This window comes from Microcaecilia unicolor, chromosome 2 (assembly GCF_901765095.1).
Source record: "Microcaecilia unicolor chromosome 2, aMicUni1.1, whole genome shotgun sequence".
In the NCBI taxonomy this organism is placed as follows: domain Eukaryota; kingdom Metazoa; phylum Chordata; class Amphibia; order Gymnophiona; family Siphonopidae; genus Microcaecilia; species Microcaecilia unicolor.
The window spans coordinates 289,430,368-289,457,338 of record NC_044032.1 but is presented as its reverse complement, the minus strand read 5'-3'; the positions used below and the strand labels follow the sequence as shown (position 1 = coordinate 289,457,338).

At 43.3% G+C, this 26,971-nt stretch overlaps 1 protein-coding gene across 2 annotated transcripts in view; it reads right to left on the bottom strand.

Annotated features, from left to right (window-relative positions):
* RIBC1 (RIB43A domain with coiled-coils 1) overlaps positions 1 to 26,971 on the bottom strand; it is a 54,181-nt gene that overhangs the window by 12,112 nt on the left and 15,098 nt on the right. The window contains exons 3-7 of one of the 2 annotated variants that reach the window (XM_030194258.1): positions 19,958 to 20,148; positions 19,141 to 19,222; positions 17,879 to 18,223; positions 609 to 727; positions 223 to 450 (exon numbers count right to left, since the gene is read on the bottom strand). In XM_030194258.1, coding sequence (XP_030050118.1) covers positions 223 to 450; positions 609 to 727; positions 17,879 to 18,223; positions 19,141 to 19,222; positions 19,958 to 20,074 — 891 coding nt within the window. In that variant the 5' untranslated portion in view covers positions 20,075 to 20,148. The remainder of the gene's footprint in view (positions 1 to 222; positions 451 to 608; positions 728 to 17,878; positions 18,224 to 19,140; positions 19,223 to 19,957; positions 20,149 to 26,971) is intronic. The other variant, XM_030194260.1, reaches the window with a different exon arrangement.

Here is a 26,971-nt window from a genome sequence, read left to right as displayed (position 1 = left end):
AGTCTGGTATAACTATAATAAGCTTTGAAAGCTGCCTTGAAACAGTTATGATAAGTTTAAGAACAGATGTAGTATGGTAGAGAATTGAACAGAATAGGGGTGGCAACACTAGATTAAATATGGTGTGTATAGCCAAGGTGTATCTTACAGGTTTTTTTTTACCTGAACTCATGGAAGAGGTACTGCCACCATGGCTCATTATCAGGAGAGGGGAAATTATACCTGTTTCGCCTCTTGCTGCTGCTTCTGTGTTCTCAAGATGTCTTGCAGCTGCTCAGGGGTCATGCCCTTCCAGCGGTCTGTAATCACACGATGCACCTGGAAGCAGCTGGTGGCAGCAGAAGGATTCTCCGTCAGGATGTCGCCTGTCAGGTGGTTGTAGATTTCAGCAGAGTTATCATCCTCATCCTTTTGCTTTTCTAACTGCCTCTGCCTCACCAGGGCTGCAGCCTGCACATGAGAAACAAGGTAGAGAGAAGAAGAGGCGGGGGGGGGGGGGGGGAGAAAAGGGAAGAAAGAGCATGTCATGGATTGGAGGAAGGGTGATGTAGCACTTCCTGCTAGTACAGGGTACCTAAGCAAATAGAAGTCCAAGGCTGTGTTTTTACCTGGGCTGCATTGAAGTTGTCAGTAGCCATTCGCACTGACTTCCTGCATTCCTCCTCCATCTTATCCAAGAGCACGGCTCTTTCATCTAGTTCCACCATTTTCTTATCATATAGATTATCTGAGGAGAGAACATTCTAGAAAGAAGATATTCCTGGGAATGAGGGCAATTCTGCAACAGGGTGGCTGGTAGGAGCTTATTCTATAAAGGAAGATAGGCACCTACTTTCCTTTATAGAATAATAGCCTAACCAAGTATATTTACACTTAAAAGTTAGGAACAAGCACTTATCCAGCCAAAGAGTTGGCATGTTAGTGCCTACGTAACAGATATGTGTGTAAACTTATACTGGCTGATATTCAGTCAGCAGAGGTCAGCATTTTTTTAAACACTGACTATCGGTGGCTAAATTTGCCCCAGATATTTAGTGCCAGGCCAAGTGCGGCCACCAGCATTGAATATCCAGGGCTAATTGGAAAACCAGTAGCTGCTGGTACTTATGTAGTTCCCAGCCAATATTCAGTCGGGGTCCACATAAGATAGTTTAAAATGTTCCCCAGCACCTCTCCCTAAGCCCCCTCCTACCACCTTTCCAGAACGTCCCTTCCGATTCCCCTCTTGCCTGAAACAGCCCCTCTTCCAATCACCCTCACCCTGACTAAGCAATAACTCCTATCTCAAGGCTGCCACTAACAGCCATTTCGATGAAGAAGGAGCTAGAGGCAGGAGTGAGTGGGATTCATTCCTGCCCCACACCCCAACTGGACTACCAAGGATGTTAGGTAAAAGCAGTTAGTTTAGCCTGGCTTAAAAAAGGTTTAGATAATTTCCTACAAGAAAGGTCCATAAGTCGTTATTAAGATGGACTTGGGAAAATCCACTGCTTATTTCTAGGATAAGCAGCATAAAATCTGTTTTACTCTTTTGGGATCTTGCCAGGTACTTGTGACCTGGATTGGCCACTGTTGGAAACAGGAAACTGGGCTTGATGGACCTTCAGTTATAAGAACATAAGAGTAGCCTTACTGGGTCAGACCAATGGTCCATCTAGCCCAGTATCCTGTTTTCCAAAAAGTGGCCAAGCCAGGTGACACGTACCTGGCAGAAACCCAAATCATGGCAACACTCCATACTACAAATCCCAGGGCAAGCAGTTGTTTCCCATGTCTGTCTCAATAGCAGACTATGGACTTTTCCTCTAGGAATTTGTCCAAATCTTTTTTAAACCCAGATACACTAACCATTGTTACCACATCCTCTGACAAAGAGATCCAGAGCTTAACTATTCATTGAGTGAAAAAATATTTCCTCCTATTTGTTTTTAAAGTATTTCCATGTAACTTCCTCGAGTGTCCCCTAGTCTTTGTACTTTTGGAACAATTGAAAAATCAATATACGTCTACTCGTTCTACACTACTCAGGATTTTGTAGACCTCAATTATATCTCCCCTCATCTGTCTCTTTTCCAAGTTGAAGAGCTCTAACCTCTTTAGCCTTTCCTCATGGAAGAGGAGTTCCATCCCCATTATCATTTTGGTCGCTTTTTCTTGAACCTTTTCTAATTCCGCTATATCTTTTTTGAGGTATGGCGACCAGAACTGAGCGCAATACTCAAGGTGCAAAGATATTATAGTATTTTCGGTCTTATTCACCATCTCTTTCCTATTAATTTCTAGCATCCTGTTTGCTTTTTTGGCCATCGCTGTACACCGAGCAGAAGATTTCAGCATATTATCTACAACAACACCTAGATCTTTTTCTTGATTGCTGACCCCCAAGGTGGGCCCTAGCATCGGGTAACTATGATTTGGATTATTCTTTCCAATATGCATCACCTTGCATTTGTCCACATTAAATTTCATCTGCCATTTGGATGCCCAGTCTTCCATTTTCCTCAGGTCTTCCTGCAATATTTCACAGTCCGCACGTGTTTTAGCAACCTTGAACAGTTTTGTATCATCTGCAAATTTAACCATCTCACTCGTCATTCCAATTTCCATATCATTTCTAAATATGTTAAATAGCACCGGTCCCAGTACAGATCCCTGCGGCACTCCACTGTTCACCCTCCATCATTGAGAGAAATGTCCATTTAACCCTACCCTCTGTTTTCTGTCCAATAACCAATTCCTAATCCATATCAAAACCTTGCCTCCTATCCCATGACTCTTTAATTTTCTCAGGAGTCTCTAATGAGGAACTTTGTCAAAATCTTTCTGAAAATCTAGATACACTACATCAACCAGTTCACCTTTATCCACATGTTTATTCACGCCTTCAAAGAAATGAAGCAAATTGGTAAGGCAAGACTTCCCATGGCTGAATCCATGCTGACTGTGACCCATTTATCCATGTTTGTCTACGTGTTCTGTAATTTTATTCTTTATAATAGTTTCTACTATTTTGCCCGGCACCGACATCAGGCTTACTGGTCTATAATTTCCCAGATCACTCCTAGAACCCTTTTAAATATTGGCATCACATTGGCCATCCTCCAATCTTCAGGCACTACGGACAATTTTAATGATAGGTTACATATTACTAACTGCAGATCAGCAATTTCATGCTTGAGTTCTTTGAGTACCCTTGGATGTATGCCATCCGGTCCAGGTGATTTACTACTCTTTAATTTGTCAATTTGACTCAGTACATCTTCCAGGTTCACCAAGATTTCTTTCAGTTCCTCTGCATCATCACCCTTGAAAACCATTTCTGGTATAGGCAGATCTCCTACATCTTCCATAAAGATAGAAGCAAAGAATTCATTCAGTTTCTTCACTATGGCCTTGTCTTCCCTGAGTGCCCCTTGTTCTCCTTTATGATCTAACAGTCCCACAGATTGACTCACAGGTTTTCAGTTTCTGATGTACGTGAAAAAGTTGTTACTGTGAGTTTAGCTTGTGCGGCAAGTTTCTCTTGATATTCTCTTTTAGCCTTCTTTATTAATGCTTTGCATCTGACTTGCCAGTGCTTATGTTGCTTCTTATTTTTTCATTTGGGCCATTCTTTGAAGGACAATCTTTTGGCTGTAATGGCCTCTTTTACTTCACCTTTTAATCATGCTGGCTGATGTTTTCTCTTCTTTCCACCTTTGCAAATACGTGGAATGCATCTGGTCTGGGCTTCCAAGATGGTATTTTTGAATAACGCCCATGCCTGATTTAGTGTCCTAACCTTTGCAGCCAATCCTTTTAGTTTCTTTTTAACCATTTTCCTCATTTTATTATAGTTGCCCTTTCAAAAATTAAATGCAGCTACAGTAGATTTCCTTTGCGGGTTCATCCCAGATAGTAGCTCAAACTTGATCATGTTTCAGTATGGCAATGCTTATGTTGTTATGTTAGGTAGGGTGGGGGGGGGGGGGGGGCATCATGACACAGGAGGCATAAAAGGAGGTGTTGATGCCCCTGTACAAGTTGCTGGACTACTGTGTTCAGTCTTGGAGACTGTATCTTGCCAAGGATATAAAAAACTTGAAGCGATCAAGAGGAATGTGAAAATAATGGTATAGAGGAAAGAAGGGATAGGGGAGATGTGATATAGAGGTTTAAATATTTGATAGGTAATATAGAAACAAATCTTTTTCAGAGAAGGAGAAATGGTAAAACTAGAGCACATGAATCGGTAGATTCAGGAGTAATATCAGGAAATTCTTTTTCACAGAGGTGGTCGATGCCTGGACTGCCCTCCCGGGGCAGGTGGTAGAGCCAAAAATGGTGACAGAATTCAAAATGGGGTGAGATGAACACAGAGGCTCTCTAATTAGAAAATGGATGCTATTTAAAAAAAAAAACTTAAAAGGCTGCATCTGTGTGGATGTGTCGAGTGACACCTAGCTGGCAAAGAACTAAGGCCAGTGCCGGGCAGACATGCAGTCTGTGTCCCGTTTATGGCAATCTGGTTTAGAATGGGCAGGAGAAAGCTTCAACAGCAATTTCAGTAGCTGGAACGTGCGAACAGTGCCAAGCAGACTTTTATGGTCTATGTCCCACAAATGACAAGATGGATTCAGATGGGCTGGAGTGGACTTCGACCATGAGTGTGTGCAACCATGAGGTGGCATTGTACTGGACTGCAGTTCAATGACATAGTCATATTCTTGGTACTTGAAAAGAGTCTCAACTTGCTTCTTGCTGAAAACATGACTGATATTCTTCCAAAAGATCTGGGAATTCCTCTGCAGCAAAGGCTATGAAGATGAGGTCTGTCTGTCAATCTAGGATCAGGAACACAAGTCAAAATAACAAGAGGGAGATCAGGAAACAATATGCCCTTACCAACTATGAATAAGAAGGTTGTGCTCTAGAAAGCATTCAACTCTAACAGGACTAGGCTGAATGGAGCCTCAAGGACCCGAAGAGAAATGTCTTTGAATGCCAGATGCCTGAGGTTAACCTCAAGTTCACCTGGACCTATCACACCCATCTTCCCTGGCCTAGGAGTCTGCCATTAACAGCCACAATGGGGACTGGGGAGGGATTTGACTTAAAGGGTATTCCATTCAGGTGAAATCCTGGCTAATAAAGTTCCAAGCAGTTGCTAAGTCAGTTTGAGCAGATACCTCCAAAGAGCCTGAAGACCACTGCAGTGAAATGGGAACAGAGAGGAGCCAAGCCGCATGATTCAAGAGGATTGCCCTGGGCTTCAATAACTTGGGCTTAAGCTTGTAAGGGCAATTCACAGTGAAGTGCTCTTGTCCAGAGCAATCAAGACAAAACTTCAGCTTTCTTCTTTGGACTTATGCTACAGACAGACCATCTAAATCCTCAGCCTGACAGGAGCATGCAGGGAAGAGAATGGGAGTAGTGCAGAGACCCCAGAAGGCTAGAATTCTGATGAATGTTCCTAGATATGAAAATTCAGAAGCAAATACAAACGAATCAAAGCATCAACTTCTGAGGACTAGTCCCAGCAGGTCAGCTCGAAAACTCAGATATCTGTACAGGGTTATCTCCATTTGTTCTGTCTATATTGATGGATGTAGTTATGTCCTTGTTTATGTTGATATGCATAGAGATGTTTTTTTAATGCTTATAAATTTAAACTTTTTTATTGTGTGCTTTAATTGAGAGCTAATGTTATTGTAACTTGCTCTGCTGGTTTCTAGAAGTGTGGTATATCAAGTAGAATAAATAAATTATTAAAATGATCAGAAAAAAACCATTTCAAAAGGTCACCACTAAGGCCTCATTATTCCAGCCATCTCTGATGATATGGAACTCTATGGTTTAGTGCCCCACCTTATAAACCCCAGTCCACATAGTCACAGACAACAGGATCCTTTCTCTCCCAGAAAGGAGAGACCCATTCCAGTACCTGTCCTGTCAACCGGGAGATAATTCAGGCCACTCTGGATTTGTGCTCTGGGAAGCAACAGGCCTGTAGGAGTAACACAATGGAGTCCTGATTTAACAACCCTGACAGAATTTTGCATCTCTCACAAAGGCAGGGGAGTATCAACCCTAGATACATTATAAGGCTGCACTTCTATTGCCAAATGTGAGGGAACCAGAGAGACCAATTCCTGGAGCTGTACTTCAGCAGAGGCCCCTGGTGAAAGGACTATGATAAGCACATTGATCTGCTACTCTGCCAAACACTAATTTGATTCTCCCAGGAGTTTTCTATGAAAGGCTAAACTTATGGCCAGTCTAATGGGATCCATGTGGCCAGAGCTTAATATGCCAATTCTTTTCAGTAGGAGGGGTCCAGGAACAGGCAAGAAGAACCACAGGCTGGGCACCAGAGTGCAGAGGACAAAGACTTTTCTCTGAAGCAGCCGCCTTCCCCTCAGGTTGAGCACTCAGTTGATGGTAGCCACCAGGCCCTAGGTGCATTAGGTCAGTGCAATATCCGTTGATACAAAGACAGGGCTGAATGTACTCACAACTGGAGGACCACCTTGGAGACTGGGAATACTACAGCAAAGAACCAGGGTCCAAAGAATAACCAGAACACACCAGTGAATCAGGTCCACAGACAGAGCAGTAGGAACTCAGCAGGGTCAGATAACATGAAGTACATGCTAGAGCAAGAGAGGATCAAGCTCTGGCAAAGAAGGCAAGCAAGGTAGGAATAAATATAAGAACATAAGAATAGCCAAACTGGGTCAGACCATTGATCCATCTAGCCCAATATCCTGCTTCCAAAAGTGGCCAAGTGGCCAATCCAGGTCACAAGCACCTAGCAGAGACCCAATTAGTAGCAAAAGAAAATGATCTCAAACAAGATGGTCCCCAAAAGGAAGTGGGAACCATAGAGAAGGTAGAAGTGGATCAAACAAACTGGGAAAATATACAAACACCTACTGGTGGGAGAGTGAAAGTTCACTCCATTACAAAGTCCTCTTAGAAACGAAGGAGCCAATATACAGCCCTCAGCAGTCAGCGGTTTTTTAAAACACCAGCTGCCACAACTAAGAAACCACCAAATATTCAGTGCTACTATCCAGATACCAGCTGGTGCTGAATATCCGGCAGTGCTATTCAGTTAGTGGTGATATTCAAACTCTAACTGGATAGCAAACTGAACAAAGTTAGGACAGTCTTTTTGCTGTTCTAACTTTATCCAGTTAGTGGTTGGAATATTGCCACTAACCGGATAACCTCCAGGTCCATCTTAGCTCTGTGGAATGCCTTGGCATGGTCCGGTTAGTGTTGAGATGGTTAGTGGTAATGTTCAACAACTATATTCAGATAGTACCGTTGAATATCCTGCTCATCAGCACTTATGCAGTTGGCAACACCTGCTAACCACATAACTGTCTTTGAATATCAGCTCGAAAGCCATCTGCAGGTTGGAAGAAGAACCTCATATTAAAAGCTCTGAGTGAAATGAACACCGACTCTTGGAATAAAGGGAATTTTTATTGCAAGTTGCTGGCTCTGAGAACTGGCAATAAATCATGTGGGCGCATATGGTGATGGTGATCTGTGACATGGTATGGAAGTGAAAGGAGGTTTGGGAAAATGAAAGAGGAATCTGTGGAGATGACAGAGTTAAAAATCATATGCTTTAAATTAGAAAAATAATATTCTTTGAAAAGAAGCTTGTCATAGCTACAGTGCTGGCAATTGCAGATAAGCGAGGTTTGTTTCAAGGACACAGATATTCCTCCCGAAACAACCAGCGAATCCCCACCTATTGCAATATCTCATTATAGGAACATCTATATCCTGTCCTTTTAGAAGTTGTTATTTCTTTAAGGTCATTCATCATTATAACTTCACAATATTTAAAAGGCCCTTTAGCTCTACGATATTTACCAATGGCCAGATGTTATTTTATTTAGTTTAGATTTTTGAACATTCACTGTATATTTACTTGGTGCCTTATGATGCTGATCATATATCTTTAAAGTTTGGATATCTTGATGTGAGCAGAATATCTAAATCCTCTTTTCCTAGTCTTTATCTTAAAAGCCATTTATCATTTTAATTAGCCAGTTAACTAGCCAATATTTTGTCTATATAAAGAGGACCTTTGCTAATTTTATTTTGAATGGAATCAGATTTAAGAGAGAGACTCTCTCTCTGTCCAGAATTTGTTCCTTGCCTAGGCAAATATCATTGTACTCAAAAGTGAAAAAATAAGCTGACTTGCTTGACTTGTTCTTTATTTCACAGCATTATTACTGAGGATTTTCCTCTGGATTGCACAAATTGGTGCTTTGGCAGTCCACTCAATTCCGTTGCTCCAGCGACAACTTGCACAGATTGCCGTCCTCTGTTTGAGGCTCCTGGATCAAGGTAAGTACTGCTTTTACTTTACTTGTAGCCAGGAGGCAGAGTAGTAAAGTTGCTCTGTGGCTTTACAGTACATGGGCCGACCTAATTTTTTTTTTCTATTATTGCTGTACTGAGTCAGTCAGTCTGTAATTTTGCTCTTTTGTTCAAGGAGGGAATTCCCCAACTTGTCCTGTGTAACTGTGTGATGTCTGTAACTCTTTGGGCTCGTTTAACTGCTTGCTTTCTTATCTGTTGTTGCCTTTTTGTTCCTTTTCCTCTCTGTTCCGCTTCAGAGCCAGACGCATCAACCAAACGTAAAAAAAGCAAAAACGTAAAAGCTGTTACCGAATTTTAAAAATCGAACAATGCAGCAAAAAAACAAGTCGCACATGTTCGGTGCGGTATTTGAAAGTACAATGCATCAATCTAGTGGAATCCCCGTCAGTAATCGGCCCCTAAAGCATGCGCAGAGCAGCCAAGCGTTATGCTGGCTGCTCTGCGCATGCCACAAACGTCAAAAAACCACAAACACGTGGATCGGGAGGGGGCAAAGGCGCTCATCAGGAGCGTCCTGTATGGACGGCCTTGCCCCCCCCCCCCCGCCCATGGTCGCCGCTGCTGCTCCCCGCTTCCTCCGCCAGCATTAAATAAAAGAAAACAAAAATCAAACCTTCGGCCCCCCTCCCTTCCTGTCTCTCAACTCTTTGTTTCCCCACACAGCTCTGCCTCCCGCCATCCTCTGCGCCTGTGCCCCGCCCCCGCCGGCCCCCTTGAGATCGTCGCCGCAGCTCCCCCCATCCTCCGGGCCCCCCCCCCCACATTACCGGGCCCGTGAAGCGCCTCTCACCTCTGTATGAAGGCGCTGCATGGGCAAGAAGACCAGATCGCTGCAGTCTTCAGGACATCTCTCTCCTTCGTCTTCCCTGCCCTGGCCCCGCCCCCATCTGATGTCATTAAAGGATACTCCTGAAGAGCGCCTTTGCCCCCTCCCGAACTTTTTTTTTTCAGTTTTATAGTGATGCAGGGGGAGCGGGGAGCAGCAGTGACCTCGGGCGTCAATAAAAGACACCCCTGACGCGCGTTTTCGCCCCCCCCCCCCTCACTTTTGTTTTTGTTTTTTACATTACAGTTTTCAGTCAGATAGCCCTAACGACAGGTACAGACCTGTCGTTAGCTTTCCGGCACTTTTCCTGTGTTAGGGTAGTCGGAAAACTTTGATGCATCTCGTTTCTATGGGGTTTCTACACAATTTGCTCATCTGCATTCCGTTTTCGTTTTCTGCTACCGTGGTCGGAAAATGGCCTATAATGCATGCCACGGTTCGAAAATTCTTCGTTAGAGGGTCGTTAAAGGGTCATTAAAGCTTAGTGCATCTGCCTCTCAGTCTTTTAAGTTAGTCCCTGTCTCCTTAGTCTTTGTCTATCTCAGGTTCATGCAGCAAATGCTATGCACTGCTAGTTGATGTTTTATGCAACATTACCACCTTGTGAACACTTTGAATATTGCAGTTTAAGCCATCTGGTATAAGGTGGTGTAGTATTTGTAAATTGGAAAGGAATTTGTAAATTGGCCTAATGTTTCAAGCCAATCTGTTGAAATTTAGTGGTCCCTATCTCCTGTTATTATTTTGATCATTGAGGTTGTTGATCCTGCTGAGGACTGCTTGTAATATTATCTGACAGGATTCCTAAGGTTCTCTCAATGTCAGAACATTTTCGTTTCTGATAATGCTGCATATTTGGTTTTGGCAGTAGTACTATAAAGCATTTTTATGGGATTTCATTTACTTGGGTACTACCTGTTTGGGTGTAACTAATTTTGGGGTATTGAGGCTCTGATAGCTTGAGGGGCCACTGAGGGGTTCTAAGTTAGACACCTACACTTGACAGTGGTGTACCGAGGGTGGGTTGGTGGGGGCAGTCCACCCTGAGTGAATGCTGCAGGGGGGGTGCAGGGAGCAGCCGTGCGGCTGTCGCCTCCGCCGGTTCCGTGCTCCCTTTGATATTACTTCCTGTCTCGGGGCAGGGAACCGGCGGAGCTGATAGCCCTGTGACTGCTCCCAGCACCCCCAGGAGGAAAGAGCAATGCACCAGGGGGGTACAAGTGATGTGCCAGAGGGGAGGGGAGGTGATGCACCGGGGGGGGGGGGGGGTGCTGGGTGCTGCACCAGAAGGGCTGTGCAGTGGCGATCCACCCTGGGTGGCAGCTGACCTAGGAACGCCACTGACGCATGACAAGATTCTGCGGTGACAGAATAAAGGGTATGGGAGTCTTGTCTGCTGTTCTAGGGTGAAAGGGCAAAGGAAAACAGAATCCAACAGGAGTCAATTTCCAGGACTCGCCCTGTGTAGGTTTCATAGGTGGAATCAGTAGCCTTCTGGGGTGGAAGGCTAGGTGAAGTGTCCCTGAAGTAAGGGCACAGTGGCATGGGGCATCAGAGATCTCACCCCATTAACAATTTATTTATTTATTTATTGCATTTGTACCCCACATTTTCCCACCTATTTGCAGGCTCAATGTGGCTTACAGAGTGTGTTATGACTAAAGGATACAATCGAAAGTATGCAGAAAATGGATGTGGAATTAGAGAGGATAGTGTTAGATAGGATAGATTAGTAGTGAATTTGTGTCTTTAAGGGTTCTTTTTGTAGGCTTTATTGAAGAGATGTGTTTTCAGAGATTTGCGAAAGTTGCTTAGATTGTACATGGTTTTTAGGGCTGGGGGTAACCCATTCCATATCTGTGTACTTCTGAAGGAGAAGGTAGAGGCATATGCCTGCTTATATTTAAGTCCTTTACAACTGGGGAAATTCAGGTTGAGGAATTTGCGGGCTGATCTCTTGGCATTTCTGAGCGGTAGGTCCACAAGGTTAGACATGTACGGTGGGGCATCTGCGTTGATGATCTTGTGTACGATCGTGCAGATCTTGAATTCGATACGTTCCTTGAGTGGAAGCCAGTGAAGTTTTTCTCTTAAGGGTTTCGCACTTTCGTATTTGGATTTTCCAAATATGAGTCTGGCTGCGGTGTTTTGGGCTGTTTGGAGTTTCTTAATAGTTTGTTCTTTGCAGCCAGCGTAGAGAGTGTTGCAATAGTCCAGGTGACTAATTACCATAGACTGTACCAAAGTACGGAAAACGTTTCTTGGGAAGAAAAGCTTAACTCTTTTGAGTTTCCACATCGAGTAGAACATCTTTTTTGTTGTGTTCTTCACGTGGGTATCGAGAGTGAGGTTTCAGTCGATGGTGACTTCAAGAATCTTCAGGTTTTCTGAGACAGGAAGGGTGCAGTATGGTGTGGTTATAATGGAGTAGTTGTTTGTGTTGTATTGTGAAGTGAGTACTAGGCATTGAGTTTTTCCTGCATTGAGTTTTAGCTGGAATGAGTCTGCCCAACTATGCATGGTTCTGAAACTTTGGTTGATCTCGTTAGTGATTTCGTTTAGGTTGTGTTTAAACGGGATGTAGATTGTGACATCGTCAGCATATATATGAGGGTTAAGGTTTTGATCGGCTAATAATTTGGCTAGAGGTATCATCATTAGGTTGAAGATGGTTGGTAAGAGGGGGGAACCTTGTGGAACTCCGCATTCTGGTGTCCATGGAGGTGATCTTTCGGCGTCAGTAATTACTTGGTAGGATCTGGTAGTGAGGAATCCCTCGAACCACTTGAGGACAGGGCCTCCGACTCCGAAGTATTCTAATATATGAAGTAGTATTCCATGATCCACCATGTCGAAGGCGCTTGACATGTCAAATTGTAGTACGAGTATGTTCTTACCAGTAGCAATTGTTTTTTGAATGAGTTCATTGCCGCCACTAGTAAAGTTTCGGTACTGTGGTTTGATCAAAATCCTGATTGTGACTCGTGTAGAATTGAGTGTTTGATTAGATAATCAGTGAATTGTTTCGTAACTATGCCCTCCATTATTTTGGTTATGAGCGGAATAGATGCAACTGGTCAATAATTCGTTAGGTCCATTGTGCTTTTCTTGACGTCTTTTGGCAGAGGAGTGAGTAGGATGTTTCCTTTATTCGTGGGGAATGAACCATTTTGGAGTCTATAGTTTACTTGGTCCGTAAGGTCTTTCTTGAATTTTTGGGGGGTGGCTCTTATTAGGCTAACAGGGCAGATGTCTAGTTTGCATTGAGACTTGCCATATTTTTTAAGCCATTGTGAGAGTTCATCTACTGAGATTACCATGGGTAGTATTAAAAGTAGCTCTCTTGAGCAGGGACTGTCCTTCCCCATGTTTAAACTTGTACAGCGCTGCGTAACCCTGGTAGCGCTATAGAAATGCTAAGTAGTAGTAGTAGTAATAGTTTTTGGGGCCAGCTACTTATATGAGCATTGAGTAGTACTGAGTATGGCCAAGAAACCTGTAAGCATCAGGAAAAATGGCACTGAGGGTTAATTTGTATATTGCACTTCTTTAAAAAATACAAGTGATACAGGATCAAGGAACACAGTATTTCAGGTGATACGAGGCGAGTTCTAAAAGGAACAATGCACTTGTTTTATTTAAATGGTTTCATGAATAAACAGGACACTGCAGTAAAGGGTGAAATGGGAAAAAAAGATGGCTAAAACTAAAAGTAAAAACTAAAGCAGATTAGTTTGAAAAACAGGTATGCAGAAAAGTCTTAAAGGAAAATTTTTATAAATGAATTGAAGTAAACAAATAGGGATTTAGAATATTTGCAAATATTTGACATGCATTAAAGAATGAATTGATAAAATTGATAACAGACATTCAGATTTTAGCTACCTGTGGGAAGCTTTCTAATGTTTGTTTAATTGTTTTTGTTTTGGAAACACTAAGGGTACTGTTTACTATGCTGCACTGTAGGTGCACTAGCGTTTTTAGTGTGCACTAAAAACTAGCATGTGCTAACACTAGAGACACCCATATGTTCCTATGGGTGTCTCTAATGTTAGCGTGCACTAATTTTTAGAACACGCTAAAAACACTAGTGCACCTTAGTAAACAGGGCCCTAAGGCAACTGAAACTAATGTTAAAATGAATGAATGAGTATAGTGGGGGGGAAAAGCAGTACTAAATATTTTACTAACAAAACGAGGAAGTTCTGAGAGGGAAAAATAGCAGTTAAATAATGAGCAAGAAATGTATTAAGAATATTTTGGTTTAGTTTTCATATTTTAACTTTATGTTTTATGATTGGAGTGTAAAAGGTTGCTTAGATAAGCTGGAAAGATACAAGCCATCCTTAACGGAAGCTCTTGGGTGAACACGAGACTCCTGGTAATTAGGAAAGGTAAAGATTGGATGACTGATTCTGCATAGGGAAGTCCTAATTGTCTGCTACATGCAACTACCTAAATTTCATAAATAGGAACAGATTAATGGAAAAAGAAATGACACCATCCAGCTCATTTTTGAAAGAGAAGGGCAGCCATCTTCCGACACAAATCGGGAGATGGCCTCCCATCTCCTAAAGCCACCCAAATTGGTATAATCGAAAGCCAATTTTTTGACACCCTTGCCGGCGTTCCGTCGCGGAAGCGGCCAAACTTCAAGGGGGCGTGTCAGCAGTGTAGAGAAAGTGGGACGTGGGCGTGCTTACGAGATGGCCGGCTTCAGCTGATAATGGAAAAAAGAAAGCCGGACATGACGAGAATTTGGTCCGCTTTATTTGGTCCCTTTTTTTTAGGTCCAAGTCCCAAAAAAGTGCCCGAACTGCCCAGATGACCACCGTAGGGAATCGGGGATGACCTCCCCTGACTTCCCCAGTGGTGATTAACCCCGAAAAAAACAACTTTACAAATTTTTTTTTTTTTAAGAGTATGTCCTTCCCTATGCCTCTGTGGCAGTTGAAGACGTCTTTCCCTGCAAAGGCAGTTGAGAACGTCCAAAATGTCTCCAACAACCTCTTTATTTATTTGGATTGTGGATCACAAGTAGCAGCAGTGGGATTTGAACCAGCCACCTCTGGATTACCAGACCAGTGCTCTAACCACTAGGCCAGTCTGTTACTCCACCACTCCACTCCCCTTCCTTAAAATTTGGCCATCACTGTGGTGGGGGGGAGCAGTATGTAGGTCCCTGGGCGGGGGAGGTATGTGTGTGTCAGCAGAGGCATAACGAAGGCCCTCAGGGGAGGTCATCTGAGCAGTTCGGGCACCCTCCTTAGGAAGGAAATCGTGTGCAAATGAGCTAACAGCGAGCAGCTCATTTGCATGCAATTTCCTTCATACATGCCCATTCCTTTCCAGATTAGTAAGGGAAGGGTTTTTTCCATTCAGTTAGTGGGACCAGTGCACTACGAATGCTGGCTCCTCCCACGACCAAATGGCTTGAATTTGGCCGGGTTTGAGATGGCCGGCATTAGTTTCCATTATCGGAGAAAACCAATGCCAGCGATCTCTAAGGGATTTGGCCAGCCCCGACTGTATTATCGAAACAAAAGATGGCCGCCCATCTCGTTTCAAAAATACGGTCGGCCCTGCCCCTTCGCGGCGCCGTCCTCGGAGATGGCCACCCTTAGAGATGGCCAGCCCCGTTCGATTATGCCCCGCTATGTCAGATCCCACTAGTGAAGACCAAGACCCTAACTGGAACCTGTTACAGAAACAATTTTCACTTTTGCAGCTTGGACTTTGTGCAAACAGAGTACAGGGGATAGTGTTGAAGATTTCTTTGCAAGAGTATGTCGCTCTTTTACATATTATTCAGAATTAAATGAGACAGTCCAGACAGCTGAATCACAGCTTGTGACAGTTTTTGTAAACAGACTTAAACCTGAGTTGCAGAGCTTGATAGAAGATATAGTTCATTCTCTTGCTACAAAGGACAGAATGGCTACTAAAACTACACTTGAGATCTTTCCTAGGAGCAACCAGAAACAACATCAAAAGAAGAGGGCCAGCCTATGCCCTCAGAGGTTGCCATGGATGGAAATCTGGGAATCCAGCCCAGGTCAGAGTGTACTACAGACATCAACAGCCCGGCCACTAGAAGTTATAATGTTCTTGCCATGTCCTTCCTCGAGGACCAACAAAAATTGTCTTCTGGTAAAGCCATTACTCACACTTAGCAGTTTGAGCAGGCGGAGGATTCAGCCCAGCTAATGATAGTATCAGCTGAGAGGCAGGAGACTGAACAATCCGGGGATGAATTCAGTGAATGAGTATGTTATGACTCCTTTGGGCTCAAAGGAAATAACAGTTATTGGAAAACCCCTGAACTTTATAGTATATACTGGTTCTGAATCTGAAATGTCTCTTGTGCAAGCTTGGGAAGCCACATACTTGCCCCAAGTGGCCCAGAACCCTCATGACAGAGAGTACTGAGGGAAAACCACTTTTCCATGAATTTCTCCCTGTACAGATTGGTGATCGACTACTAGCTGCTGCCTTTTTGGTAACGTCTACCGCTGCTGCAAACTTAATAGGAAGAGATATCTTGTCCCAGTTGGACTGTCAGATCCACTGTTCTCAGTAAAGATTTTATTTACATGTGCCCAAGAAGGTGGGCAGGTGTGCCAAACCTGAAGTGTGTGTGTATAGCTTTTGTCTTTGCCAGAGGAAGGGAAGGTTGTTTGAATAACATTTTCTAATCTGTATATGAAGTTGTATCTACATAATCATTGATCTTAATGGATTGCTTAAAGTTATGCTTTGATTTGTGTGGTGGGGAGCTATGAAGGGGCTGAAAGAATTTGGAAGTAAACTTTTATTAACATTAAGGGTTAAAAATGCAATTTAGCTGCCATTGTGAATTGTGCTACCACCTACATAACAGGGATAGGATGGATGGTAGCAGAAGATGAATGACGCTAGAATAGGCAGCACGTACAGACAGAAAAGAAAAAAACGTAGTTTGAAGAAGGTCTGTGTAAATGAATATATGAAGGTAAATGAAGAGAGGATAGTGATCCTTTCCTGAAAGTGAAGGTTTTGATTGACTTGTTTAATATCAGTTATTAATTAATGGTTAACCATGAAAAGCATCTTTGCTGCTTGATTCACAAAAGGTCTTTAGTTAGATAACTAAAGACCTTTTGTGAATCAAGCAGCAAAGACGGCTGTTTCTGTACACGTGGTTAGGTATTTGGTGTTCCCTTTTTCTTAATTATGTCATCTCCATTACCTTCCCCTCCAGTAAGTTATGTAAGCCCAGAAAGAGGTACTGCAATTGGCAATTTCATTTTGGGAGACAGGCTGGGTGAACCTTGCATCCATTAAACTGCTGGAAAATTCCATACTGGCCATATGGTGCTTCCAGATATCTCATTCTCTCGATGATATCTCTGGGGTGTTTTAGACAAACATGCAGAGGTACAAGGGGGAATTTGCAAAATTTCCCAGAGATTGGTAAAATTGGTAAGATCCCCCCCCCCCCATTTACTAAGCTGCACTAGTGGAGGTAAATGAAGGAATTTGGTCTGCTCCAGTCTTGAAGGCCCTTTGTGCTGTGTTTTTTGGACTCTTTCTCTTGTGTGCTTTGTCCCTTTCCATTTTTGCCTAAACATATAGAGGTGAGCATTATCTGATGCTAACGTTGAAGTCCCTTAAAATTTACACTCCAGTCCATCCATATCTATTCAGTCACGATCAGAGCGTAGACCGTGGAAGTCTGCCCAGTACTGTTTTTGCTTCCAATTACCGGTGTTGCCACCCAATCTCTGCTAAGATTCCGTGGATACATTCATGGTACCAGAAGATTGGAGGTGAACACAGAATTATAGTGCAGGCCAGAAACGGGGGGGGGGGGGGGGGGGGGGGAAGAAGGGGAAGAAGGGGTATAATTTTATAAATGGCACTGAAAAACACCTGCGCTAAGCGCTATTCTATAAAGCACTCCAAGTTAGGCGCCATTTATGGAATAGTGCCGAGACCTGCTCCTAATTTTAGCCACAAGGACTTACACCAACTAAACCCTGGTGTAAATCCTCACACCTAAATTAGGTGCAGATCCCCTTTATTCTATAACAGCGCACATACATCGCAGGAACGCCCCTGATCCACCCATGCCCCTCCTATAGTTGCACCCCCTTTTTGGAACCACACGTAAAATGTACATGCGGATCCCAGTGTGTAAATATATGTGAGTACATTTAAATAAATCCCAATTAGCACCAATAGTTGATTATTAGGGCCCAATTATCAGTGCTAATTGGCTTGTTATTCAATTAAATTGGGCACACACACAAATTTGCACTTGCAATTCTGAGCACTATATATAGAATTTGGGGGGATAATGGTTACTGTATAAGAAATGGTCTACTGTTAAAGGTCATACTGATGGATGTTACACAGTATTTAAGAGATGTACCTTACAGTTTTTGAAAAGTCAATAAAAATTACTGAAACAAAGAAACAAATTACAGTGCAGGCCAAGGGCTCATTCACATGTTACTGGTGCATAGAAGGAGGAAGGTGGATGAGTCTCATTACCAGCACTGAATAAGTAATGGAGAAGAAAACAGGCAGGTGTTGTGGTCTATTTTCCGTGTGCGTGTGTACAAGATGCTGACTCAGTATGGAAATACTTCTACATGCTGCAGCTGCAGGATGTGTTACCTGCATACTTGGTCTTCATCAGGATCCTGTTCTTCTCATCCTTTTGATCTGTGAGCCACTTATTTGTCAGCTCTTGCTGCTTCTGCCTACGGGCTTTCTCATTCAGGTCCTCTCCTTGGAATTTCTGCAGGCTGGAAGGACCACAACGGGGGTCGTCATCACACACCCGTGCTGGCTTATCCTTCCTTAGACCATCGGGATCATAGAGGTCAAATTCATGTCTGGTGTCAGGCTGCTGCAGACGCTCCCTGAACTCCTCCATTGCCTGGTGCACATCCCTACGGTGCTGGCGCTCTCGCTCTTCCATCATCTGCACAACTTTGTCACATTCCACACGCTCTGCATCTGCAGAAAAGCACACAGGGGTCCCATGGCATTACATTACTTCTGGGAACATGAACTATCAGTTCTTCCACTATTTTCTATAGCTTCCCTGAGTACCACTGCTTCTCCAGTATTCCATAAGGTATCCCCTATAGCTCATGTTCCTCCACTATCCCGTAGCCAGCACTCCTCCACCATTCCCTGCAGCTCCTTGAAAAGCTAACACACAACTGCCATTCCCTACAGCTCTCCCAAAAGTCAGCACTCCTTCCTTATTCCCTACAGCTTCTGCCACAGCCAGTACCTCTCCATCATTCTTTACAGGTCCTCCAAAAGTCTTCATTCTTTCATCATTCCCTACACACTTCCTACCAGTCGGTGAACAGCAACAATAACCTAAGGCTTCCCCCTCAGCCCATGCACATTCCTTAGAGATCCCCCACCAGTCAGCACTCTTCCACTATTCCTTTAGCTTTCCTCACAGCTAATACTGCTGTAATCTTCCCTAAACTTCTCCTCAACTCTTGAAAATTATTGTGGATACTAAGCCCAATAGAAATTACCCTTCCCTGGACACAGTTAAGTTTTCTCAATATTGGGGGTGCTCAAGCGCTCACAGCACCCACAAAGCTCAACAGTCAGTGCTCCTCTCCCATTCTGTACAGCTTCTGCCCCACAGTCAATCCTCCTCATACGTTCCCTTCAGCCTCCTTACTCCCCAACAGCCAATGCTCTTCCATCATTCCCCACAGAGGCAGCACTGCTCCACCATTTTCCACACAACCACTAGTTGTGAAAGGCAGGGACTCTCTCTGCCAGTCCTATATGCTCTTTCCTGCTGTGTCTGGGTTTTGTCAAAATCTTCTCTGACAGAAAGTATAAGAAACTAAAGTAAAGCAATAAAGGCGATCTCTCTTTGTAACAAGAATGGCCCTTACCAAAAGCTTCATCCCGAGCCTTCTCTATTGCCTCCATCTGCTTTCGTTCTTCCACCTGCCTGTGTAAGGCTTCCTCATCCACCTGCAAGAAACAAGGTGTTGTCAAGACTTATTAAGAGAGGCCTGCTCCAAATTCTCCCACTTCTGAGCACTAATGCAAGGAGGAGTACAAACACCAAACTTAGGGTTACCATATTTGCAGAGACAAAAAAGAGGACAGAAAAAAATAAAAATGGTTGCTACCTTTGCTAAAGAAATATCTAATTGTAGCCTTTAGTTAATGAACACACATCAAACAGTGACTTACAGTACAGCAGTAGACAATCTACTTTTCAACAACCTCAGGATTTGAGTTTGACCGAGTCTGAGCCTAAGCGTACTTATCCCTCAACAACTTTGGCTGGCTTCTGAGATACGTGTGAAAGTCTTTGCATGATATATGCTTAAAGTTGTGAAGCACAAACAAAATTCTTATGACAGATTCAACCAGCAGGGGAACAGAGAGGGGATCAGCAATGCCTTTCTCTCTCTTTAGCACTCCCATTGACTAATAGGTCACAGATGGTTTCTCTCATAATCAAAAAATGTATTGTTAGTCCAATAAAAAAGGTATCATCTTATTTTTTTTCTGTTTTATTTTATTCTATTTCTATTGATTCTCATTATGTGGATAGGTGTGTTGGTCATAGGCACATAACAGAAAAACAGGACATTTCCCTAAAAAAAATCCTGGAGGACATATCTGAAGAAGTCCAAAAAGAGAACAAGTTCTCTTAAAAGAGGACATAAGTTTAACCCTAACCAAACTTTTGCTCACCCCAATTGTGCGGACTTTAGCATTGAAGATGCGGCTCTGTCTCTGCTGTTCTCTGTTCTTCCGTCTCTCAATCGCAGCAGCATCCTTCAAGTCTGGGGCAAGGTCTAGTTTATACATTGTTCTGATTGCTGTGGGAAAGAGAAAGCTGGGCTCAAATCATGCAGTATGTGCATGTCATGCCTTCCAGGAAGCTGAAAGAGAAAAGTATAGAGCCATTCCAGAAACAAAACTTCAGAGGGAGGGACCCTGCCCTTATGAGAGCTTGCATTTTAAAATACCTACTGTACCATTACATTGGTACGTAAACTGCTTTGGTTGTACCACAGAAAGATGGTATACCAAGAACCTCATAAACATAAATTATCCATCCAGCAATATAGTTAAGTGTTTCATCTTAACTGATATTGATGGTTCTCTTAACTAACAGCAATTCTGATCCTGACCCATAAAACCCTACATTCTGGTTCTCCCCCCACTCCTATCTTCTATCATCATTCCCTATATACTGGCTCGCGCTCTTCGCTCCCTGGATGCCCACTGTCTAGTTCTTCCCTCCCCAAGATTAGCCCACTATGAAACCATCAGATCCTCTGTTCTCATGCGTGATTGTTTTCTGGAGTTCTCCTTCCTTTTCCTTTTTTTTAAAAAGATTTGAATTGCTTTTTTGTGAACCGCTTTGACCTATTTAATGTAAAGGCGGTATATCAAATAATAAATAAACAAACAATTCTTACCTTCAGTAAGGGCAGTCACAAAGGGAGTGATTCTATAAAGAGGGCATTAACATTTACATGGTGAATAATAGGTGCACATACGTGTGTAAATGCTGAAAACTGCTTACTTGCTATTCTATAAAAATGTGCATATTATACATAGCATGTATTTTACAGGTGAGTGGAGTCTTGTTGGGACTCCCACTTATGTGTGTATCTCTGGTGTGAGCAGTTCCATCAGCTCTAAGGCGAGCGTAAGTGTTTGCGCCCAACCATTTACACATATATATAGCCGGTTACACTAGTATTCTATAAAGGAAAGAAGCCTACATTCCTTTATAGAATAGGGCCTATATGGAAAGTCCAGAAAGGAGCCTGGATTTTGTCTGAACCAAGTCCAGGTGTGGGAACGACCAATGCAATGAGCCAGATGAAGTAAAATAAGTCTTTATTGTGTGACACAGAGGGGCATTTTCAAAAGAAACGTCCAAGTTGGGATTTGGACGTCTTTGTAAAATGTCCAAATCCGGGGGCAGGGAAAACCATATTTTCGAAAAAAGATGGACATCCATCTTTTGTTTCGAAAATACCAAGGACGTCCTTGGATTTGGATGTCCTTAGAGATGGACGTCCATAGACATGGACATCTTTGACTTTCGGCGATTTTCCAAACCAAAGACGTCCATGTCAAAAACGTCCAACTGCAATCCATTTGGACATGGAAGGAGCCAGCATTTGTAGTGCACTGGTCCCCCTGACATGCCAGGACCCCAACCGGGCACCCTAGGGGGTACTGCAGTAGACTTCATAAATTGCTTCCAGGTACATAGCTCCCTTACCGTGTGTGCTAAGCCCCCCAACCCCTCCAAAAAACCCACTACCCCCAACTGTACACCACTACTATAGCCCTTATGGGTGAAGGGGGGCACCTAGATGTGGGTACAGTGGGTTTGTGGTGGGTTTTGGAGGGCTCACTGTTTCCTCCACAAACGTAAATGGTAGGGGGGGGTATGGGCCTGGGTCCGCCTGTCTGAAGTGCACTGCACCCACTAAAACTGCTCCAGGGACCTGCATGCGCTGTCATGGACCTGAGTATGACATCTGAGGCTGGCACGACATATTTTTTAAGATGTTTTTTGAGGGTGGGAGGGGGTTAGTGACCACTGAGGGAGTAACGGGAGGTCATCCCCGATTCTCTCCTGTGGTCATCTGGTCAATTCGGGCACCTTTTTGTGCCTTAGTCGTAAAAAAACACATCCGGGTGAAAACGTCCAAGTTTTACTTTAGGACATCCCTGCTTTTTTCGATTATGGCTCAAAGACGTCCAAGTCTTGGGCACAACAAAGTCCCGCCTTCACCATGCCTCCAACATGCCCGCTTGAAATTTGGACGTCCTTGCGACGGACTGCAGTTGGAGACGCCCAAAATTGGGTTTCGATTATACCGATTTGGACGTCTCTGGGAGACATGGATATCCATCTCTTTCAAAAATTAGCCTGACAGTAATGTTTGCTTGAAGACAGCATATCAGACAAAGGAAATAGCAGGCTCCACTGGAGCATGGACTCAACACGGTCTGTGTTTCGGCCTATGCCTTCATCAGGAGTCCAAAGCATAGAGTAAATGAAACACAAGGTTCTGTGTAAGACCAGTGGCCACACAAAAGAAGCCGGTGTGGATTCTAGAGAGCTTGTGCCGTATCAAAATTACGGAATCAAAATGATCATTGCTGTGTTACACAATCAAGACTTATTTTATTTCATCTGGCTCATCGCATTGGTCATTCCCACTCCTGGATTTGGTTTGTACTGCACTCTGTGGGTTTGATTGGCATCCCCCTTTTTTGTTGGATTTTATGTGATACATATTTTCCTAGGGTCTAGGGTCAATCTCCACTTGTACCAACCGAGCCAGACAGGTACCCATATGGTTTCCGAATTTGAAGAAATGATGTTTCTGAATTTATACTCCACATAGTTTGTTGGTGTATCACCTCATTCAGGGAATGTTGCAGAAAAGGTATTGTTCCTCGTTTTCTCTAGTTAAGTTTTTAACCAACTCACTTTGCACATGTCTGAGCTCATCATGCAGGAGCAGAATACGATGATTTATTTGTTTTTTACGATAAACACTATTTCCCCTCTTTACATCAAGGAGATGCAATGAGGAAAATTCCAAGCCATAATCCATGAAAAGTAGAAACTACTTTAGGTAAGAAGAAAGGCACCATACGAACAGTCACCCCAGCTTTGGTAAAACACAGAAAAGGGTCTCTGCAACATAAGATCTGAAGCTCCGAGACCCTTCTGTCTGAAAACATAGCTACTAAGAAAACTGTTTTCAAGGTAAGATCATTAACAGTAGCTATATGTAAAGGTTCAAAAGGGGCTTTTTGAAGCACTTTAGAACAAGATTAAGGCTTCATTCAGGATAGACCTTTCTAGATGGAGGCTAAACTGATCGACACCTCTCAAGAAATGCACTACATCTGGATGCACTGCCAATGAAGACCGTTGAACATGACCACGAAAATAAGCCAGAGCTGCTACCTGAACTTTGAGCGAATTGAGGGAAAGACCTTTCTTAAGCCCTTCTTGAAGAAAGGCTAGAATTTGTGGCAGTAACACTTTAGATAAGGTTTTTTTCTAACCACCAAGATTCAAAGGTTCTCCATACCCTAGCATAAGTAGTTGAAGTACAACTTTTTCGAGCTTGCAGGAAAGTAGCAATGACTTCTTCCAAGTAACCTTTCTTCCTTAGGTGCGACCTTTCAAGAGCCATGCCATAAGATCAAACTGGGAGGGATTGTCCATTGGAATTGGACCCTGAATCAGAAGACCTCTAATTGGGTAGAGACGGCAGAAGAACAATGCAGTTCTTGCAATGTAACACTCTCTGCTAACCTAGGACCCTCCTGTAAACGTGTCAAAGAATCATCCAAATCATACTAGCCAAAGTCAACAATCCATTTATCCAAAACAGTCAACAAATAGGTGGGGCCTAGAGGTTTCTGAAAACCATCATAATAACTGCCCAATAAGCGTTTAAGTTGCCAACTGCGGCCAATGTTCATCAAAACTAGATTCTTCAAAATCAACATGAAATTTCTGAAATAAAGACTACACATAATGGTAAAGCTATCTATATGTATACCAATCTTGAGGTGTGAGTCCATACTGCTGTTGCAAGGATTCAAAATATTTCATCACCGGTTCATCCACCTCTATGACATGTTGTAATAATTTAATTCCCTTATCCACCCAATTTCTAAACCCAAATCCCAATTGTCCCGGAGGAAAGGATGCATTGCCCAACAGAGATAGAAACCAAGAGCAATGGGCAGGCAGACAAAAGAGTCTTCGGAGATAGTTCCATGCCCGATGGTCTCAGCAATGAATGCTTCCACACCCAGGAGGGCAGTAGTCTACCATATGCATGCAGTAAGTACCCCAATGACCATGCCACATGAAGCTTTTTTCCAATGCTATATTACAATACTCTGAAGTATCATATATCCAATCTCGTATCTGCCGGAACTGACAAGCCAAATTGTATGCTTCAAATCCAGCAGGCCCATACCTCCCTCCCTGCGGTGCAGTTGAAGATGTGACAATGGTAGGTAAGATTTCTTACCCACCCCCCCCACACCCCCACCCCCACCCACACACACATATTGGATGTTTTTAGCAAAACATCCAAAGTTGGACTTAGATGTCATATCAAAAATGCCTTTCCATGTAACTTTGTCTCAGTGCATTGAAAATACACCTCTAGGTGTCCTAGTGCTGAAACCCTCAGTTTTGTGCCCCATCACTTAATTTTCAGGCCCTTAGTGAGTTCCATTCCCCCAACTCACGTTTTGTTTGTTAAACTCAACAATTACGATCACTGCTACACCACCACTTCCAGAACAGTACTACAAAAATGCATAATTTGACATTCTTTTATACATGTGTATACATAAGAAGGGAAGTTTCCAAAAGCCACTCACCCAGGTAAATGGGCTAGTTGAAAAAGCTCTATCTATTCAACCTTTTGGGTGCATATGAGGCCTGAACCAACTAGAATGGATCTTGTCGAAACATCGTGACCTAATACAGCAGTTCTGCCATGCTGCTGTCTGTGAAAGGCCAAAGATGTTGTATTTAAAACCCTACAATGTACTGACCCAAACCAGCATGCAATGGAGCCCCTGAAGCTACTCCTTATCCACAACAACTGGCTAGTACAGACAAAACATGGCCTTCTACTAAAGCATCTGGATTCTGCACCTAGGGTGCCTGCCTGAGCTGAGGAGTCCTGTCAGCATCACTGACAGCTGATACAGCCAGTCAAGAAGACTGTTTACAGAGTTTGGACAAACACAGAGTGCTGGCAATCTAAGATGATCTGCAAAAAAAAAAAACACAACTCTGCCTTTGTCATTTGTTTGGCACTTTAGCTTTGTTTATGTGTTCTGGTCTTGCTGCCTGGCTCTGGATTTTGCTTCACAGGTACCAGACCATGAGAGCTTACTGACTTCGGGCCCCTCTTCAGCCCTGCACCTGAAGAATTACGGACTGTTGGACTTGGGCTTTTCCCCAGCAACATTATTCAACTTGGCTGCCCTTGCAGCACATGACTCATTGTCTACGGACTTAATCAGCTGTGTGAGGGAGAGACATCCCAGCCTGGATCAGGAGATGGTCTGGATTAGGAGACAGTGGAGAAGCATTTTCGATATGACATAAGTTTTGCTCAAAACATCCAGAATCCGAATAGCAAATAAAGCCATTTTCAAAACAGCAACACATCTATCTTTTTTTTTCCAAAATGGCTATTTGCTAGATAATTTTGTGCTCTGCGCATTTATCTTTTTGGTCCATTTTCAAAAAATAAAAATAAAAAAGTCCAAGTGAAAAATGCACAAAATTAAGCCATTGAGATGTAGGAAGAGCCAGCATTCTAAGTAGACTGGCCACCACTGACATCCCAGCAAAGCTGTGGGGCACCCTAGGGAGCACTGCAGTTGACTTCACCTAAAAAGCTCCCAGATACACATCTAACCATTGCTCCCTTATATTGTATAGTGAGCCCTCCAAAAACCACCAAAAATGTACTGTACCCAGCTGTACACCACTACAATAAGCCCTTGTGGCTGCAGGTGTCACCTATATGTGGGTACAATAGGTTTGGTGGGTTTTGGATGGCTCACATTTCCACCACAAGTGTATCAGTTAGAGTGGGATATGGGCCTGGGTCTCCTTCTCCACAGTGCACTACACCGACACTAGGCGAATCCCGGGACCTGCTTGCTGCTCTAATAGGACTGGCTATAACATCTAAGGATGTCATAGAGGCTGGTATGTGCTGTTTCTTTTGCATCTTTGGGGGGTGGGGTGGGGGTGGGGGCTCATGCCTTAATCCCCTCCAGTGGTCATCTGGTCATTTAGGGCACTTTTTTCTGGCTTTTAATCATTATTAAAAAAGGTCTAGCTCAAAACGTCATAGTTTTTGTCCTGGATGTTTTAGTTTAGTTTCATTTTGGCTGAAAAATGTCCAGGTCTTAGGAACGCCCAGATCCCATCCTTAACACGCCCCTTGAAATGTGGATGCACTGCAGATGAACTGCATTGAAAAATGGCAATTTCAAAGTTTTGGTGAGAAAAATGTCCAAATCCTGCTTTATGCCACTTTTTAGACGTTTTTCTCTTTTGAAAATGAGCCCCAGTGTCACATTATTCACTAAAAGGCTGGACGGTGGTTTACTTTAAATTCCTAGCAAGAGGGAGGTTAGACAGCTAAAGTATTACATTTGTGAAGTGTGAGGAGGGGGCACACTGATACTTTGGTCAGTGTTTTGTGTCATAAGTCAGAATTTGTTAGTTGTGCAACAATAGTTGCACCTGAACTGTTACCGAGAAATTTTGCTGTCATTCTTTTCATTATAAATGACCCATGCATTGACTTGGTATTTCAGTTTCCTTATTCCTAGTGGATGGCAGAACTTGGGTTCAGGGGAAGGAGGTGTGTTTGTTCTCCTCCCCTCCCCCCCCCCCCCCCCCCCCCCCCCAAGCACAGCCATTACCTCATTATTCCCCACTCTTCCCAGTAGGAAAACGTATATGCTGATGGTTCCTTCAACTTTTGTTGCTGTGAAGACCTATTGTTTTGCTTTGATTTCAATTGCTCTTTGTAGCCTAGTTTCATTAACAGACAAGCTGGTCCTGCAATTAGCGGGTAAATGAAACAAAAGCCCAGACTGTTTGCAGAAAAGGAGGAATAAGACAGCAAGACATAGCAGGAACAGGAAATGCTTGAG